This window comes from Bidens hawaiensis, unplaced genomic scaffold (assembly GCF_021521415.1).
Source record: "Bidens hawaiensis isolate Kalapana, Puna unplaced genomic scaffold, B.hawaiensis_p1.1 tig00018977_1, whole genome shotgun sequence".
Classification (NCBI taxonomy): Eukaryota; Viridiplantae; Streptophyta; class Magnoliopsida; order Asterales; family Asteraceae; genus Bidens; species Bidens hawaiensis.
Genome location: NW_027492885.1, coordinates 149,482 through 170,451, shown reverse-complemented (window position 1 = coordinate 170,451; position 20,970 = coordinate 149,482). Strand labels below are relative to the sequence as shown.

The 20,970-nt window shown below is 37.5% G+C and overlaps 1 protein-coding gene across 3 annotated transcripts; it reads right to left on the bottom strand.

Annotated features, from left to right (window-relative positions):
- Positions 1 to 7,337: 7,337 nt before the first annotated feature.
- Positions 7,338 to 9,999, bottom strand: LOC143557461 (uncharacterized). 3 transcript variants are annotated; one of them, XM_077046524.1, is made up of 3 exons: positions 9,912 to 9,999; positions 8,382 to 8,938; positions 7,338 to 7,607 (listed from the first exon to the last, which is right to left on the bottom strand). In XM_077046524.1, the coding sequence occupies exons 2-3, from the start codon at positions 8,904 to 8,906 to the stop codon at positions 7,371 to 7,373; spliced, it is 762 nt and encodes a 253-aa protein (XP_076902639.1). In that variant the 5' UTR covers positions 8,907 to 8,938; positions 9,912 to 9,999; the 3' UTR covers positions 7,338 to 7,370. The 3 variants fall into 3 exon arrangements, with proteins under 3 accessions (XP_076902639.1, XP_076902641.1, XP_076902640.1); XM_077046526.1 differs by having other exon boundaries at positions 8,382 to 8,934; positions 9,912 to 9,947; XM_077046525.1 differs by lacking the exon at positions 9,912 to 9,999 and having other exon boundaries at positions 8,382 to 8,996.
- Between the last annotated feature and the right edge of the window lie 10,971 nt (positions 10,000 to 20,970).

Here is a 20,970-nt window from a genome sequence, read left to right as displayed (position 1 = left end):
TCATAATAACAATAATAATAAATTAAACCAGAAAATAACGTTTGATAGAATAGTTGTTAATCTTAAACGTTCTCTATTCGAACCAACGTCCTTCTATTCTTGCGAGCCACCTCCTTTCTTTTTCCTTACTCTATAACCCCTATTAATTAATAAAATATACTCTTTATTAATTTATGATTGGGCTACTAAACTGAATTACTTTCGGGCTTCTTGATATGTCGTTCAAAATCGAATTCTACAAATTTCTTTTGACAACATTAATCTCTCTTTTGTGTGTATGGCCACAAAATTTCTTTTGACAACTTCAAACCTGCGTTGGATATATAAGCCACAAAAAGAATTAATATGAAATTAAAACGTTATTAAATGAATCTACAAACGTTGATCATGTAGCATGATATTATTTTTTTTAAATAAGTTTCATTAAATAATTTGCTTGAAGTTTCACTCATCGATTTCAAATTTAGTAAAAATATTTTCATGTTACCCTCGTTGTCTCATGGTTAATAAAGCATTCTTAAAAGCTATATTCGTTTTTATTAATCATATTTATCATCTTGTGGTCGTTGCCGGTCTCAACCAACGAATTGGCGGCTAATGGCCCCATTTTTAACGTACTTGTTCCCAACAGTCTGCAACTAACGGAATCCTAATGTTGTTACTTACATGTCACCGAAAAAACGCATTTTGCCGGAAAAGTCACATTTTTGCCGGCAAACTTAACCTGAACACTGCTACCACCACCACCAACCGATTTCGACGATGGTTATAGGGTTCCAGTGAACTCAATAATTGGGGCTTTTACTAAAAAAATGTTCCTAAATGTCTGATCCAAGGTTACAAAGATGTTTGGCACTGAAATGTTGAGTTTTCCGGCCAAAAATGTTTTCCGACAACTAGCAACTAACGACGTTAGAATCTGTTAGTCGCGGACCGTTGGGAACAAATATGATAAAAGGTGGGACTGTTTGTCACACCCCGACCAAAAGGCGACGGAGCATGCCAGGGCGAGATGTTTGATTGGATATGAACACAATGACACTATCGTTATCACCCAGTTCGTTAGCTGAGACTGACAACGACCAAAAGATGATAGTTGAGATTAGTTTAAACCAATACACATTCTTAAATGCTTTAAAAATATAAATATGAGCTAGTTAGGAGCAATATTAATGAAAGCAACTCCAAAGCTACTCAAAATTATAAAAAATAATTATAATATTTATATAAAATTTAGCTCATAATAATTACATAATCTGAAAAAAGAAACATTGTTTTTTAAGTATTAACAATGCAATCTTTTTAAAAAAAATTACAGTTTTCAATAAAACTAGTAAATTGTTAAGAAAATTATTGCATCTGAATGTCTAATGTGACATATATGTTCCACGAAGTTGTTTCATAATGTAATGCAACTTATGTCAAACATATTATTTCTTAAAATTCTCCCTGGCCTAATTTCCTATTAGTTACATTTTATAACTTTTTTTCCCAATTCTTACCCGAATAATTATCATCCTCAATTATTCTCTCTTATAGAAAGATCACTGGGCTTCCCTAACCTAAATTAGGCATAAATTCGGCCACCTAAATTTGTTGCAATATTGATTTCAAAATGAGTGGTGTACACTGTACACATATACTTTTTTAGATGATAATTTAATTTGGAATTTTTTAATATGATAAATCTTTCTAGACATCTCTAAACTTAATCGAACAAATACCGTGTTCTTGTTTGTTTATTTAAAAAATAATATGTTCGTGTTCGTTTATGTTCGTTTGTTTAATCTCTAAACGAATTGTTCACGAACATAAACGAACTATTCACGAACATAAAGGAACATGAATGAACATAATTGAACAAAGATAAACGAATACGTATAAACAAATGTAAATGAATATAAACAAACATAAACGAACATTAATTGACCTACTTACATGAACACAAATGAAAAAATATAAAAACTTTAAGTAGGTACTTATCTAGATAATATTTAAATATTTTCTATAGTACTTAAACGAACATAAAAAATGGGAGTAAACAAAAATATATAAATAAACAAACATAAACGAATGTTCACGGACATAAATGAATGAATGAAACATGTGTTCATGTCCGTTCGTTTAATTAAACGAACACAAATTTTTTGTTCATATTCGTTCGTCTATTAAATAAACGAATTTCCCGCCGAGCGGTTCACGAATAGTTCATCGAACGTTCGATTATTTAATTTACCATTTATCATTATTTTATCCCAACTAAGATGGTAACTAATCACGATCCAATTTTTAGTTTTATTACCAATAATAATCTTAGTCTAACAAATTATTAACTCTTTCAGTGATGCTCATTAAGTTGGAGTAACCAAGGGCATTTGGGTAATTTACGTTAACTTAAATGACATAACTAACGAATTTAACAAAACTAAAAGTTCTCTTTTGCCACGGGAGTTTATCCTTATAAAATATGTACAAATTTTAAAAACAAAGGATTTATTTAAAATAAATATACAAACAAAAATATAATAGTTTTAAAAAACAAACTATAAAAATTACATAAAATAAAAATAAATATCACATAGATTACTAAGCCATAAATAAATTACTAAAACAAAATTAACTTGAAACGAGCAATCCGTATCGTTCTCAAATTCCCATGAATCACCCAGTTCGTTATTGTACAACTAAGGAAGGGTTTGACCAAATGTCTAGGAAAAAATGTACAATCAATGACGAAAATATACAAAAATACATGATAGATAATATGCAACAATATTTTTTGTCATTGTGTCTTTTTTTTTAACATGGAAGACGGAGAAAACATTTTAGTTTTTTTTTTTGTATTTTGAGTTATGACTTTTTATTATTTTTTGAGTATTTTTTTAGATCACAAATCATTCTCAATTTCTCATTGTTGTCTCTCTTTTTATTTTAACCTAACCCCTAAAATATAAGAAAAATTAAATGTTTCATTTTATATTGTATTCTTTAAAAAAAATAATGTCATATAAAAAGATTATAGGAGTTAACAAGATGAGACAATTCGAAAAGAGTCAACAATATTTTTTTGTTGAACGACCAATGAATCCTCTAAATGTCTACCCACTAAATTCATTATATCGGGATACACTCGTATTTCGATCCTCAAAAAACTCTCACCTAAGCCCAACACCCGTGAACACTCGACCAAATGCACGACACTGCGATGAGATAAAACACATTCAATTCAATGATCCAACTAGTGAAGCCGCATACTCGTCTAGTCTCCCGTCATCACCCTGATGTCTTTGAAACTAAATACCAAGGCATAAATCGAACCTGAGTCACATGAAACACAAAGTTTCTCTCTTACCACTCTATCACTTATATTAAATGTATCTGTCGAAGTCTCTCACGTTTGAAAAATTGTGACGTGACATTATTTCTTTATCCCTTCCATTGAATACATAGTCTAAGGTCCAAATTCTTTCGTAAACTTTGTATCGTATACATATGTATATGTATGCCATATTAATTATTAAGATCATATACACAATACACTATGATACACATAGAATAACCTTTTGACCATCTATACATATGCAATTTATCAGATTTACGTGTATGACAAAAGAGAAAAAAAAATTGCATTTTACAAAAGGTAAAAATTTGAAAGTAAAATTATTGTTAATAAATAAACTAAAACATTTATTGTTACTTTTTTTTAATATATGTTATAGAGACGTAAAGAAACCATTAACTGCTTCCAATACTTGTGTATATAAACTCGTTTTCCACCTGTGTTTTGATCATACTTGTGAAATAAAATTTCAAGATGGGTAAATGTTTGTTCATGTTCATGCTGGTCACACTTCTCTTTGCTTCCGGTATGCCTTCCTTTTATTCCAAATATAATATCCTTCGAAGTTTAAGGTAACGTTTGGTAAGAAAGAATAAAATGAGTCATTGCGAGAGAATGAAGAAAATGAGTGTTTGGTTTGTTAATGAAATGGAATCAACGATTACACGATGAATCCCATTTTACACAATGAATTCCATAACTAGGGATAAGCTCGATATGGTACCAGCACCGACATTTAAAAATATTTGGCTTGGTACCAAAATATTCAAAACTTGGTACTGAATCGGTACCGACTGTGCCAAATTGGTACCAAGTTCGATACCAGTTCAGTACGGGTAGCAGTTTCGAATCTGCTCATCCCTATAGATAACTACCTAAGGCAATTTTTGAACCCTAATCCGGTAAAATTCCGATTATCGAATACTGGTCATTCTCTTTGGTTTAAATTTTTGCTCTCAAGTCACCATACAAAGTTTTAATCGTATTTGGTTTTATCTAATTGAGTATTTGAAAAATCGTCAAATAATTTCAATCTAAAAGTGCATATGACTCATATTACCCAAGTAATTCAAATTCTTAGTCCCCAACATAAAGAGTAAACGAACATTTAAGTGTAATAAAACGGTTTAGTTTTCATATTTACAAATATTAACAAAGTAAAATGGAAACTTAAAAGATTTCCCTTATTTATGATAAAAAAAACTAAGGGGATACTAAAATTATTTTGCAGAAGAAATGACCGTGGAGGTGAAAGCACTTGTGAAATCGGGTGGATATTATGAAGATACCATGTCGAAACAACCGAAGAAACCTAAAACTGATTTGTTAGCAGTTGATGAGTTGCTTGGTTGTGCTCAGAAAGATGAAGATTGTAATAAAAAACCAAACGATTTTTCGGGAAAAAAAAATGTTAACCAATATTGTAGAAAAGTTGATGGAAAATGGGAGTGTCGTTAAAAAAGATCGTCCGATCCGCTGCTCACACCCGTTTCTAGCGGGCTCCCGAAATTAATATATATATATATATATATATATATATATATATATATATGTAATCACTATATAAACAATGAGTTAAATAAACTGTGGAAACTCAAGTTGTGGTTTTAAACTTGTTCATATTTTTATATTTCAAATAAGGGTGCTTGAAAATAGCCTGTATTAAGATCTTATTTCTGGTATTACATAAGCACATTACTTCTTCATATTTTTTTAATTTTAGGTTTACCATTACGCTATTTAAGTTTTACCATTATGCTATAAATAATATACCCATTTTCTTTTAATGGGTATGACCAAAAATAATACCTGTAACCAGGCGCGGACCGTACTCTGCATGACATCTTGGACAGTAAACAAACGTCCACGTACGGCTTCTTGTTCCTCAATCATTTGTCTAGTACTCTTTGTTATTCCTTCGAGCAAACACTTTGCTGTATTGCCTCTCAAATGCTGAAGGAGCTCAAAAACAATCTCTTCTCTAGCGTGTAAAGACCATTTTACCCTAATAACCTTCAACATAACACAAATATTATTTATATCTTTCTATATATAAGTAAACCAGTCAAATTTTCCAACTCTAATTAGAGGTGTGCGTTGTGCGATTCGGCGGGGTTTTAGGCTAAAACCAAACCATATGTGACCCGCTGTAATCGGAGTCGGTATACCGGGAAGCGAATAAAACCCTTCCTCATCATTCTTTTTGGCTAACACTCCAGTATGTAGCTCTTGAAAGCCAGAGTTGACCTCGCCTGAACCCACGTATAACCTGTGGTGGCCGGAACTATTTCGCTTGAACCCATATGTGCCCCGCTGTGGCTGGAGTCGGCTTGCTCGTGGGGGCTGGACTTGAGCTTGCCTGTGACCCGCGGTAGTTGAAACTCTGACCTGCTTGAGCTTACGCGGGTTGTGGAACTTGACCCACTTGAGCTTTTGCTCGTGACCCGCGGATGATGGAATAGCCCGCTAGAGCTTTTGCTCGTGAATCGTGGATGATGGAATGACCCACCAGAGCTTTATCTTATCCGCCCGGGAGCGCACGGTGTCCGTAGTGAACGCGGCACGCCTTATTTGTCTTGCCACAACACGCACGCCTTGATGTGGTCGAAGTTGACCTTCGGAAGCACACATGTGGCTCGCAGGGGTTGGAGTTGATCTTCCGGGGGTGTGTATACAACCCGCAGTGGCGTGTTAGCAGCCGTGAGTTGCTCTGCTCGAGTTCTTAATCAAGGTGAAGCATGTGCAGATGCTAACTGCCATATATCTTGACCTCTTGTCATTAATTGAGATGCTCTCTTTTATGGGTACAATGCACGGTAGGGTTGTACCTTATCCTGTGCAAGTTGTACTTGTTCTTTTTATGAATTTCTATTGCTTTTAGATCCAGATCCATTGATGGTAGACTTTCCAATCATGAAACCCATATTCTGAAGAAGAAAAAAGAAGAACAGATCTAGAACGGATCTTCTAGATTTGTGAATTTTTTATAACTAAGTCCAACAGATCTGCAAGTATTTTATGGATTTTTTGGGTTTCAATCAAACAGATCTGAAAGCATTTTCTAGATCTGAGGATCTTTTTTGAGCTTTCATTAACAGATCTGGTGGTTTTTCACCACAGATCTCTGGAAAAAATCATAGATCTAGAAGTTTTGATGAACAGATCTGAGAACCGATACGAAAATCGAAGTGTGGTTCGTTGCCGGTCCCACGGATGGCGCCAATGAAGAAACACGAAATGAATCCGACCTGATCCAAGACGATGTTCCTCGGTGTTCGAGATAAACGAACCACGACTTCATCTTCTTCTCCGGTAGTTCGAGATCTGCCATAGAAATATGGGGGGTGTGGAGGTGACTGCTAAGAGTTTCCTCTTGTTTACAGACACAAAAATGGTTATGGTGGTGGCTCTTCTTGAGAAACCCCCTTAATAAGGAGGTGGAGACCTCCTTATATAGGGAGCCTCATGGCCACCATCATGGTACCCTAATGGGCCTAGCCCAGTTAGGGTTACCTCCACAAAACCCCCTCAGCCCAATAATATTGTATTAGTCCATATAATAAAATAAGCCAAACATAATAAATTAAGGTCGTAAGCCGGGTTTAGTACCATACCCCTACAGTAATTACATAATTACTCTACTTGTAAATATAATTACTCTACTTGATTCTCACGTTTAGCACATTAACTTCATTTGTACGTTAACCTTCATCTATATATATAATTATATTTATACATTTTGAAAAAAAAAAGTTAAACGAGCCTAAGCTTGGCTCGAGCTAGTGTAGTACCTCAATGAGCCTAAACGAGCTTCCCAATCAAGGCTCGAGCCTGAAAAAGATTGGCTCGTTCGAGCTTCTTATCGATCCAAGCTTGAGTAGCTCGCGAGCGACTTGGCTCGTTTGCACCCCTACTTTCAACTTGGTTGATCCATTGACCTTTTCCCCGTTTTAGCTTAAGCATTTGCATTTTGACATGTTTGAGATAAAACACAACCACATTCGATTCATTTTAACCAAATGAGTCAAAGTTACCGCTTCCAATAAAACCATATGTAGGGAAAGTCGCATAGAAAAACCTGGACTTCTGAAACTCCTAGGACATTGATGTTTGCTGCATAACCTTTGACATGTAACGTGGTAACTAAAAAGTTTTGTGCTTGCCATGATCTCAACACAACTGGAATATCATCTTCTTCAACATTTGGATCACCTGCTGACTGCCCCAAAAGTTCAAATAACAGTCCACCCGCAACCCTAACAGGAACCTGTGCAATAAAGAACCTTAAAACCACATGAACACAAAAGTTTGAAAATTACACATTGAGAATATTGCGCAAATGCTTCCTGTGGTTTGTCCATACAGATCCGGCTATGAGGCAGGGCCGGGTGGTCCCCGACACCCCGATACGCCAGAAATTTTTTCATATTTTTTTTAAAATATGCATTCTTAATGTTTAACCCAATTACTCAACTAAATTAAGACCCAAAACTTTTTTCGCCTTCAGCCCAAAAAAAAATTCACGATTCTCGGAGACGGCCCTGTGACCATATTGCATGTTTGGTCCCTCAGATTTAAAGATTGCAAACTTAGGTCAAACATTTGTGAGAGGGTTGGACGTTTAGTGCCTAACTCTCTTATCATTTTCTAGTTAACTTTTAACAGAAAAGTTATGTCATATGCCATTCATGTGAGGGTATTTTTGTCTTTTCAAATTTGGAATCCATATAAAATACTCTTTTAAACTCCAGAACTCCTGGCGTCTCCTAGCGTCGACTTCATCACCATCAATTATGCATTGAAGTTCAAGGAGCAACATCACCTTCCAAATTTGAAAAGACACGATTACGCTCACATGAATGGCACATAACATCACTTTTCCATTAAATAACGGGAATTAACGGTGGGGACTAAGCGTGCAACCCCCTCACAAATGTTTGGACTAAATTTGCAATTTTAAAAATCTGGAGACCAAAGTCACAATACGGTAAAACCACATGGAACATTAGTGCAACTTTCTCTTTACAGATATGAAAATTACCTCATAAAGTAGATGTTTCATACGCTCGCTTATAAGCTTGCTTTCATCTCTTAAAGCAATACTAATAGCAGGATGTAACCATTTTGAGTTGCTTAACCAAGTATTAACCGAAGGATGTCCTGCATCAACATGACACCACCATGTGGGCCCACCGGGTCGTTCCCAATAAGGCACCGCAATATCAGCAACAGTAACTTCATTATCATTAATTTGAAACTCTGAATGTTGAGTTTCCCAACTGTCATTCACTTGTACTGTCTCCACAAGTTGATTGATTCTAGACCACCCGATCGGTACCCAATAATTTGCAGTATATGTGTTATCATTAGCATGACCGTCTAAATTATCGATCCCGTTTTTAAATCCTTGCTTTTTCCATCCCATTGTATCTTGCGGCCTATACTTTTTATGGCTGTGTTTAGCTTCAAAAGCACATATTAGTCCATCGGTCCACATGGCACAATCCACCATGGCATCCTTACCAGCCTGATGCTTCTGATTGTTAAACTTTTTCATATTGTTCATGGGTGCATTAGTGCATATACATCACCAGCTATCTAATCATCAAAAGTTCAAAAAATTATAAACGAAAGACTAACAATTATGATCAATATGTTGATGTTGTCCTGTTTTACTAAAATCATATCTGATTCATGATTGATTTTAGTAAAGTTTTGGATAATTAATTATTTACAATAGCAGTAAAAAGTTAACCAGTTTGGCCAACAAAATTTGATATGGGGATAAACATAAGACTGGAGACCTTCCAGCCTAGGGATGAGATCGGTACAGTAACGAACCGAAATATACTGATACCAAAACGAATGAAACCATATACCGAATAAACATGAGACTGGAGACCTTTCTAGGGATGAGATCAGTACAGTATCGGTACCAAACTGAAAAATACCGATACTGAAAACAAGTGAAACCGTATACCTGTACCTATATTTTCGGTTCGTTACTGATCGATAATATACTGAAAACAATTATGAAAACCTACAGAAGCAATCAATTTAAACTCAAATTTCAAAAAACCGAGCAATTCGTTATGGTAGCAATAATATACAATTTCTAGCCCTAACATTGCGATTCTTCACCATGTGAACTCGTAACCACAAAACTGTTAGTAAGTTCTTAGCACAGAGAATATGTAATAGCTACAAAACTGCTTGCATACTACAATTTCTCATTTGATCTACATTAATAAACGAATTCGTACATCTACCACCAAAACTGAAAACATGTAACACGAGTACCAGTTCGGTTAGATGCTAGTATGATCAGTCAGCTAGATAGTGCTAACTGTCGATATAAACATTAAATACAACAATTCATAATAATAATAATAATAATAATAATATACAATTTCTAGCCCTAGCATTGCGTAATTACAAAATTGTATGGTAATTTAGGTTCTACAAATAACACACGATAGCTTAGTAACGTGAATTACACAGACAGACGTATTGTATTGTATTGTATAATAAATGAGAATTGAAGTAAATCAGTAATGAAGGTAGAAGTTACCGAACTGAGGATGGATGAAAATGGAGAGAGAGAGAGAAAGAAAGAGTATTATTATTGTGAAGAAGTGGTGACGTCAAGTATGTGTGTGTGTGTTTGTTTCAGGCTGAAGAGGTATGTACCCGCCTCAACACCAAGCGAGGCGGGTCACCCACAAGATATAGACAAGAGGCTTGAAATCAAGACATTATGAAGGCACAAAGCCAAAACCTATGCGCATGGCGCATATCACATATGCTCATGCATCACATGCTCAGGCATCACATATGCTCATGCATCACATATGCTCAGGCATCACATATGCTCACGCGTATCACATGCTCACGCATATCACATCTGCGCGTGACGCATCCGCGCGTGACGCATATCACATGCTCACGCATATCACATCTGCGCGTGGCGCATCCGCGCGTGGCGCATCCGCGCGTGCATATCGCATCTGCGCATGAAACATCTGCGCGTGAGAATAAAGAGAAGACCTCGCGCATTCTCAGGATAGGCGCATATCACACATGCACATAATCAACCTCGTCCTTACCCAAATCAGGATAAGGACAACCTTGATTGTGCACGTCAGACAACCTTCCAGAAGGTATCTTTTTAAGGAAATAAGAATATGCTGATGTTGACAGCTGCCAATGAAAGGTGGACAACTCAGCAAAACCCATGTGCAATTAATCAATGAAAAAGCACCAAAAAGGCCCTAATTGGGTCTGAGCCCAATCATTGGAAACCCTAGCACTATAAATACCACATCAACTCCACAAGGAGAGGTATGCCCTATTACACAGTATTAAGCTATATTAAGCAATACACTCCAATTTCTTTACTCTCAGATTATTATCTCCTACAAACTCTTATTCTCACACCGGAGGGTTACCCCAAAGAGGACCCCTCTGTCCCTTTCTGAGGGGTAAGTTTACGGTGCTGTTCATTTTTTAGGTGGAAGAATCCAGATCCCAGAGAACCATCGGTGAAATAGCATAATCACACCCGAGGAAAGTTGATCGTCTACCAGTGAGTCGATCCACGTTTCTTCACAGGCGGTTGCAGCAACTACGATAAATGAGAATTGGCATCATCCTTATCATCCAAATGCTTCTATTGTTTCGAAAGCTTATTATAATAAAGCCAAAGTTTAGTTTTAGTTTTATTTTAATCTTAAATAGAACAAAGTTTTATACGTGACCTGATTGAAACAAAACCAAAACTTTGTTGCTATTATATGAAGTAATTCTTTTTAGAAAATGTGTTGTGGGGTTTCAACGGGGCATTCAGTCATGCCACTCGCGAATACCATAACACCTTCTAGTGAACATGGGCTTCAACGGGGGGTTTCGTCCCGCTCGTGGCCGCTAAGGGATGTTGGAGGGGAAGGTTTGGTTATATATGGCTCGCGAGCATGGGCGATATCCACAACAGGGTCAACTGAGCGAGCATGACTTTTATCCAAAGCATAGTCAGCATCCAGTCAACATGATGGAGCATAATATTAAAGTATGAATCCGGGACCAACGAAGTCCCACAACACATAGTCTTACTTTTGGCCAAGTGGTATGGTGACCAAATGGTGGGGTGGGGTGCCGACGTGGAAGACAGTGTCGATACCCACCATTTCAAAAGTGAAAGTTAGTGTGAGCAGAAAGATCTGTGAGACCCGTGATGCATAGATTGATCAGACCCAGTTATGTTACAATGTGAACGTCTACTGTTGGAGACGTCTAATAATTATGACAACATAAATTTATTAATATTTTTTTAGAATTGTGATTTTCTTGTGTTTAGCCACTGCACTCTCCAAATAGGAGAACATCATTACCTTATTTTGACCATACTATGTTGTTTTAATCGATGACTTGCCTGACTTTAAAGTTTAATTCAAGTATTCCCCTATAAAACGATACCCCTTAATAGTCTTTTATCCTTTATTTATTACTTTGTCCTTTTTTTCCTTTCCTTTTTACTTTATTTTCTCTCTCTTTTTTCCAGAGAATTGGCAACCGTGACATGTGTGTATCGTCGGATAATCCAAAATCTTTGTATTGTTATTACTTGAAATGAAATTATTAGAAGGTGTACATTACACTTTTTACTTTGGATATTTACAACATAGTGATTTAGAATGACAACATCAATACACAAAAGTTTGAAACAATCGTTTTTTAGCCCCGACGTTTGTATTTAATATAAGTTTGTGTCACGGTGCAGGTTTTAAAAAAAAAACAACTGAAACGACATTTGTGCCCTAATAGTTGTGAAATAAATTCATGGCGAAGCTCAAAAACATGTTTAAAAATTAAAATCATTTTAGAATATCAAAGTTTATGCAATGGTGGCGGCGGGATCAACTCTAATGCATCCAAATTATAAGAATGTTGGTACAAAGTACAAACACCCTTTGTTAATTGATTAATTCCACCTTTAAATAGATTAACTATACTTGATTTCACAATGTTATTTGTATTATAACTTATATTTATTGCAAGTGATAATTGGAACCAATAATCACATGCCAAACATAAGCACAAACTTTGTTTTTAAGACTAGCCAGTGGTGGGTTGGTTTGAATATTTGTTGCTTCTGTTACATACTCTAATGAATTTTCTATCGTCAGGGTTTTACAAGAGAGAGACGGCAGGGGTTTCTGGCAATGGTGGTGGTTGTTTTTGCCGGTGGTGCGGCTGGAGAGGAAGGTGGTGGTTTCCGGAAAAGATAAAGAAGAGACTCAATGTTTTAAAATACCAAAGTTACTTTTGTATCACTTCCCGTGACGATTATTCATTAAGAAATATCTCGGTTATGGTATTGGTTTTAGACTAAAACTAATCAAAACTTATTCATGCACGCCCCTACTGTTGACACCCTATTGCAATTGAATAGGCATGTCCACCAACTCCTTAACCGATAAAAGAGGGATATGATATAAAGTTACACCAACTCCAAATATGTGACCACAAATTTCTTGCAAAGTTAAATAATATTACTAAGGTTGCGTTTGGTATGCAGTAATTATAGGGGGAATAAAATGATTCATTGCTTGGGAATGAAAAAAGTAGAGTTTGGTTGCTCAATGGAATGGAATCATCCATTACACTTGGAATCCCATTTCATCAAAACCATTCATTCTCACCCCCCTTCTTTTTTTTCGTTCCATTCCTCATTCACTCTACTTTCTCAACACCACCACCACCAAACAACATCAAGCACAGCTACTACCACCACCACCACCCCGCCGCCATTGTCGTCGTCTCCACGACCACCTCCGCCACCAACGTCGCTGCCGCCACCACCACCACTGTCATTGCCGCCACCACCACTAACGCTACCACCACCGCCGCCACCACCACCATTGTCACCGTAACATCACAACCATTGTCACTGCAACCATTGTCACCGTAACATCACAACCATTGCCACTGCAACCATTGTCACCGTCGCCGCCACCATTTTCACCGTAACCACCATAACCATTGTCTCCGTCGCCGCCTGACCTTCACCGCCACCACCACGTGACCTCCACTATCCTAACATCGCCATCACTACCAATGCTACCATCTCTTGACCAAAGTCACCCCTCCTACCACCACAACCACCGCACTTGCCACCTGATAACCACTACCACCATTTTCGTCGCCGGAGTTACCACCACCACCGTCGCCATTACAATTATTTTTTATTTTTTATTTTTTTTGGTAAAAAAATTACTTTGAGATAAGAGTGTTTTTATTATTTCTATTTTATTCATACAATTTTTTTTGGATACCAAACAACATTAACTAATAAGTCATTTCATTCCCATAGTTAACCAAACATGACAAAGGAATGGTAATGATCCATTTCATTACCTTGTTCATTCCATTCCTTCTCTCATTCCATTCATCCTTTATTCCATTACCTCCAACCAAACATATCCATTGATTCCTTTACATCCTCATAAATTCAACAAAGGTTAATAGTTTGCATTGATATCGTGTGTTTAGAGGGTTTCCAAGTTTGGTAACACGTTTAACACTACTCTCCATCTGAAGAAATTAATCTTTAGTGTTATCCAGCTTATTCGAATCGACTAATTTTTCGAGATCTTTTACCTTGTCGATTTTCTTTCTTAGCGAGTTGACTTCAAATAACGCCATCAGTTTGTTTGTTTGCTTAGTGTTTCTTCTACTTTAATCGATTAATAATATTGTTAACACACATTTTACGACCATTTTACTTTTTTCAGTTATTATAAGTTATAAATATAAATTGCATTGCTAATTATACATCATATATAAAGCGTATACTTTTAAAATAATAATCGGTCATATTATAAAATTATAAATCAGTACAAACCTCGGTATAAGGTATGTGTACTGGGCGACGAATTGGGGCGATAATGAGGGTTTGGGGCGACAACACCGCCCCTCTGGGCTACAAAAGGGGCAAAATGTTTGAGGGTGAGGAGTGGGCGACAAATTCTAGTCCAATGGGTGTGTTTGGGAAATATTATTATTATATATGTTGTGTGTGTGAGATATATATATATATATATTTGTGTGTGTGTGTGTGTGTGTGTGTATAGGGTGAGAACTCTTTGAAAATTAAGAGTTTTGAGAAAAATTTTAAGCCACAAAAAAAACTTCTTTAAAAAATTATAAAACAAAAAAAAAAACGAAAATTTTTAAAAAGTAAAAAAACCAAAAATTTTTATTTTTTATTCCGGTTTTATAAAAAAAACCCTCTATTTATAAACATATTTATATTTTTATTTAAAAACGATTTACATAATGTACACATATGTACATTATCATTTATCTTAATTGTACATATGTGTATAAAGAAAAACTTATATAAAATTAAAAAATACGTATTATACATGTATGTATAATTTTGCTAAACCGATATTTTTTTTATAAAACCGAGATGAAAAATAAAAAATTTTGGTTTTTTACTTTTTTTTATTTTCGTGTTTTTTTTGTTTAATAATTTTTTATAAAAGATTTTTTTTTTGTGATTCAAAATAGTTTTCAATTTCAGAATAGTTCTCACCTAATCCTATATATATAATGGGCTACAAGCCTACAACATCATTACACCCTTAAAATAAAAACCAACTTTTTACTAACTGTGCATCACATGATGCAAAATGTCTCATTTCATAGCTCCTGCACTCCACGTAACCTAACGCCTTAAATTCTAAAGCAATAAAGGTTACCACTAATGAAATGGAATATAAAGACAATAGGCATTGGCTCAACTTTTATAGAGTTGAAATTCTCAGTTATCTTTTTTATTCGATTTCTTTTCTGATCAACCCATTATATATGGGCGTTCAAAAAGGACAAAAACAGTTCAAACTTAAAACCACTCAAACGATTCAAACTTACCTAAATTAGTCAGTTCATCTATGGTTTAAGAGTGAATAGATTTAATTTAAAGTTTTAAAAGAAAATCTTTTTTAATTCGCTTAACACTCAAAAGATTTAAAGGTTTGATAAATTTATAATCCTATCATTGATATCGCGTTCGAAAATATAGTGGTATGATTATGGTCTAGTTCAGCCAGTTTTAATTAAAACTATTACTGAAACCATTAAGTATGGCTTTCAAAAACAAAAAATCAAACAGGTCAAACCGGCCAAAACAATTTGGTTTTGACAGCGTGAACCGAAGTTTTCCTTTTTAATTGAATTGTTAGTTTGTATTCAAATTTTAAGAACGATAAAGATGGTCCATTAAAACGATACACGTACATAAGTTTCAAACCGTTGGTCAAATCATAAACCGAATCGTTAAATTACCGAACCCCGCTATTCAACTAGAATGACTAATTAGTGGAGAACAATATCTTTTAATCTATTCTAGTTGAAGTGTAGAATAAGAATCATGGGCATTTTTCTTTTGCCTTTACACCCAAGAAAACTAGGTTCCAAATAAGTGGTTTGTAGGTTTTCTGTTATATACCAGCAACACATATATAATGTGTACGAGGGTCTTTTCTTTGTTTAACTAACATGTTACATGGCACACAGTTATCATTTTCTTTTTGACATAAGTGTCGTGATTCCTTGGAAAGCTTGCAAAGGTTGATCAACATAAATTCTTCAACATTTGTAGGCAATTTAAGGTTTGTCAAAACTCAAAAGGAATATATCATAGAGTTTAAGGATGATTGGAAGACGTAAATAGGTGGTGGTTGTTATATAAGTGGGATCTAAGAACACAAACAAAAAGAAGAACCTAAAAGACAAAATGGGTCTTCAAGAGCTTATGTTGATAGTAGTCATGTTTTCCTTTTGTTCTCATGCATCATTTGCTCCTATTAGCAAGAACTTGATTCCAGGTTCTCTATCTCTCTCTCTCTATACACACACACACACACATATATATATATATATGTATATATTTACACAAACGTGTGCACTAACACACAGAGTGTGTTTCATACATAACCAGTTTTAAGTATAGAACCACATATGTTGATCATAATGCATAAAGAAATAACAAACAGACGACTAAAACACCAATCTTATGTATCACATTGAAGAGGTAGGTCCCAGCAAAGCCCAGTTGGACCCGCAAGACTCACCTAAAAGAGGGACGTCTGCGCAAAAACCAACTGGATCCGCAGGACCAACCATGCTCAGAGACGTGACGTCCTTACGCGCAGTACGCAAGCTGGTCCCGCAGGAAATGCCTCCCGATGGTGAAGGACTCCGCCTGTTCCCGCAGCCTCGGATACAAGCCATCAGGGAAGGCCACCCGCGCAGCAAGGCTACACGCACAAGGCACTTAGCTCTCACTCAGTGTCACCTGAAGGAATGAGCGAAGCCGGGAACAATCCCGCACAAGGGCGGGAGGGGGAATACTCCCGCCTAAATAAGCCAGTCCGTACGATACAGGAAGATCTTCTGTACTGTACCTGACGAGGTGTGGGAAAAAGATCTGACTAAAGATACGACAGCTTATTGACAACAGTATGGCGAGCAGCATGCTCCTGCACTGTATGTCACTATTAGCCGCTGCCTACTCACCAACTACTGCCATACCACGTGCGTAGCCGTCAGTTGGTGGAACAGGAATAGTATACAGCAGGCCTGGTCGCTATCAGCCGCTACCTACCCACCAACTACCAGCAGGGCACGTACGTAGGCTACTGTTGGTGGAACAGGAACACTGTTGCAGCCGGCCATACCTCTTTGGAAACCTACCTTCGGCTATAAATACCACAAATGGTATGACCATCTCATCCTATCATATCTTACCACATTATCATCATATTATACCTGATATCTGCTCTAGCAATCTCTTAATATACTTTTATATTTAAAGAGCAATCTAGTCTGATTCTCACGCCGGAGGGTGGTCACAAGGAGGAACCCCCCCCCTTCTCAGTGACGAGCTCACGGTGTCTGTTTTGCAGGTTATCAGAAGAACCATCTTCCAAGGGTCTAACCCCTCGTGGGAAACATCTATCTAACCCCCAGGTTACCAGTAATCTGCCCGGGGTCCGGTTAGTGTTTCTTCATTGGCGCCATCCGTGGGACTGTTCTTATCCTCACCAACCTTTCGAATTTCAAAATTCAAAATTTAAAAAGATCATAAAGTAGGCGGGAAAATACCCCCCTTACCTTGGCAAACAAGTAACCGTAAGACGGATGCGGGTACAGTGTTATGGCAAAACCCTTCACATACCTAGCACCCGCAGGGAATTGAAGCCAAGAAAACCTTGGCAAACAAGTAACCGTAAGACGGATGCGGGTACAATGTTAAGGCAAAACCCTTCACATACCTAGCACCCGCAGGGAATTGAAGCCAAGAAAACCTTGGCAAACAAGTAACCGTAAGACGGATGCGGGTACAGTGTTAAGGCAAAACCCTTCACATACCTAGCACCCGCAGGGAATTGAAGCCAAGTACCTCGGCAACCAAGTAACTATAAAACGGGTGCGGGTACAGTGTTAAGGCAAAACCCTTCACATACCTAGCACCCGCAGGGAATTGACGCCAGGAATACCTTGGAAGTAAAATAACCGTAAGACGAGCGCAGGTACAGTGTTAAGGCAAAACCCTTCACATACCTAGCGCTCCGCTGGGAATTGAAACCAAGAAGGATCTTCTGGGCAATGCTTGCGGAAACGGAAATAACATCCCCGCATAGCGGGAACGTCGAGAACTACGTTGTTCGAAGCTCCAGGATGGAATTGGTGGTCTTAACATAATTGATCACTATGTTCAAAACCACCAAAACCTCAAGGAGAATCCACACAAGTAGGACTCAACGCTCCTGACGTGCGAGGAGATTACAGCCTACCCGCATCATACCCAAAGACCAAGCAGGAAACTCGGGCATTTCTGCAAGTGACAAGGACTTCCGCGGGAAGAATCCTCATGGAAAACCTTAGAAAAACCCTTTTCAAAACCCTCTGCTTAAGTCCAAAAGTTCACCTCACTTTATTAAACACTCATGAGAAGAACATTGGACTGGGGGGACTTGAAGAGGTAGGTCCCAGCAAAGCCCAGTTGGACCCGCAAGACTCACCTAAAAGAGGGACGTCTGCGCAAAAACCAACTGGATCCGCAGGACCAACCATGCTCAGAGACGTGACGTCCTTACGCGCAGTACACAAGCTGGTCCCGCAGGAAATGCCTCCCGATGGTGAAGGACTCCGCCTGTTCCCGCAGCCTCGGATACAAGCCATCAGGGAAGGCCACCCGCGCAGCAAGGCTACACGCACAAGGCACTTAGCTCTCACTCAGTGTCACCTGAAGGAATGAGCGAAGCCGGGAACAATCCCGCACAAGGGCGGGAGGGGGAATACTCCCGCCCAAATAAGCCAGTCCGTACGATACAGGAAGATCTTCTGTACTGTACCTGACGAGGTATGGGAAAAAGATCTGACTAAAGATACGACAGCTTATTGACAACAGTATGGCGAGCAGCATGCTCCTGCACTGTATGTCACTATTAGCCGCTGCCTACTCACCAACTACTGCCATACCACGTGCGTAGCCGTCAGTTGGTGGAACAGGAATAGTATACAGCAGGCCTGGTCGCTATCAGCCGCTACCTACCCACCAACTACCAGCAGGGCACGTGCGTAGGCTACTGTTGGTGGAACAGGAACACTGTTGCAGCCGGCCATACCTCTTTGGAAACCTACCTTCGGCTATAAATACCACAAATGGTATGACCATCTCATCCTATCATATCTTACCACATTATCATCATATTATACCTGATATCTGCTCTAGCAATCTCTTAATATACTTTTATATTTAAAGAGCAATCTAGTCTGATTCTCACGCCGGAGGGTGGTCACAAGGAGGAACCCCCCCCCCCCCTTCTCAGTGACGAGCTCACGGTGTCTGTTTTGCAGGTTATCAGAAGAACCATCTTCCAAGGGTCTAACCCCTCGTGGGAAACATCTATCTAACCCCCAGGTTACCAGTAATCTGCCCGGGGTCCGGTTAGTGTTTCTTCACACATTTAAAACGATAATTGTCTGTATTGTGCATGTGGTTCTCGTAGTTTTCTGTCTGAACAATGAAAAGCATCCCTATTGCGAAAGAGTGCACGAGATTTTCATCTCGTACGACTCCTCAAAGGTCTTTTATTTTTCAAAGAAATCTTTTAAATATTGGGAAAGTTGATATTGAATTAAGATGTTGTTACTTTTATGGTTAAATATACTAAGGGCGTAGTTACATTTAAAGCAAGGTGCGGGTGTCCTCCACAAAAAAAATAGTGTTGTTTATACGCTTAAAACCCGATTGCCCCCTTAAAATTTTGGTTAAGCCCCTTGGTCGTCCCTCATAACAAGAAATCACGGGTCTGTCACTGACTCAATGTTAAAGATGATAGTTATTGTTATCTAAGATTTGTAACCATGAATACATAAAGGTTCTTTTGGCTTTAGTTTTATATTGGTTTAGTTATACCAACCCCGAATTTCTCTAGTCTTTGAGGAATTATATAAATAGTCCATTTTGAGACATGGCAAAAATATGACTTCTTTCAACTAAATTCTAGCATACCCATATTACCACCTCTATTAAAACACATAGATGCACTCAATCAATAGCATTTCTTTTTGTAGAGAATACTAATAAAAACATTGGAGACAACATAAAAGACGCTAACAATGCTACATTTGGTAGTGGCGGCGCAATGGTAAATGAAAGCAAGTATACAACTACTCTAAGAGGAAGTGGAGGTGGTGGGCGGTCAGGCAGAGATGGTGGTCAGGTCAACACCTCTCCCCAAGGAGGCGGCAATGGGATGGTTCCTGTGTATGCCGCCGGTGCAGCAGGGTCTCGTAGAAACCACAAAGGTGGTGCTATAACCCATGCTCCATACTGGAAAGGATGGTTTGAGGCGCTCATCGTCATATCAACATATCTTTTATTGCAAATCCGTGTGTAGAATACAAGAATGAAGATAACCTAAAAGATGTAATGTATAACTATCAGATAACGTGAAATAGTTGATGCAATATGTTGTTTGTGATGATCAAGATTAGGTTTGTACATTGCGTAAACGGTGTTAGAGCGAGGATATTTTTCTTATGGTGATAGTAATTTTCGATGCTTGGATTTCTAACAACCAGGTTTCAGAATTTTCAGTCAGTCGGGTCATTTAATAAAAGACACCGCTATAATAAAAGTGCAATGTCATTATAAAAGCACATAACAATAGTACAATGTCACTTATTAAAGTCGTATGTATCTTTGTCTCCACCTGTTTGTTCAACTATAATACCTGTTTAATCATTTTAACCAATGTTTTTACTTTGTAATACTTGTAAGCCTGTAAGCTCGTATACCCCAGCACCGCACAAATTCGGTGCTAGTTGAGTAATAAATAGTGTTCTCAATACCCGAAACCCGACCTGAATCCAAAACTAAATTAATGAACAACCAAAAAACTTGAACCTTAATAAACATGCACCTGACCAACCCGAACCTTAAATTGGCCGGTTACTAGATCACTTTCCCCTCCAAAAATCTTAACAACTTGACTTGAAAAACCCAGAAAACCTATGATGAACACCCCTTAGAAATAAATTAGGGACACATATAA

Bases quoted from the DNA above. Each gene is read 5' to 3' on its own strand.
- LOC143557461 (XM_077046524.1), bottom strand. From the start codon at position 8,906: ATGAACAATATGAAAAAGTTTAACAATCAGAAGCATCAGGCTGGTAAG. The intron at 7,608-8,381 runs GTAATTTTCATA...TTTATTGCACAG, and splicing joins TGAAACATCTACTTTATGAG to GTTCCTGTTAGGGTTGCGGG.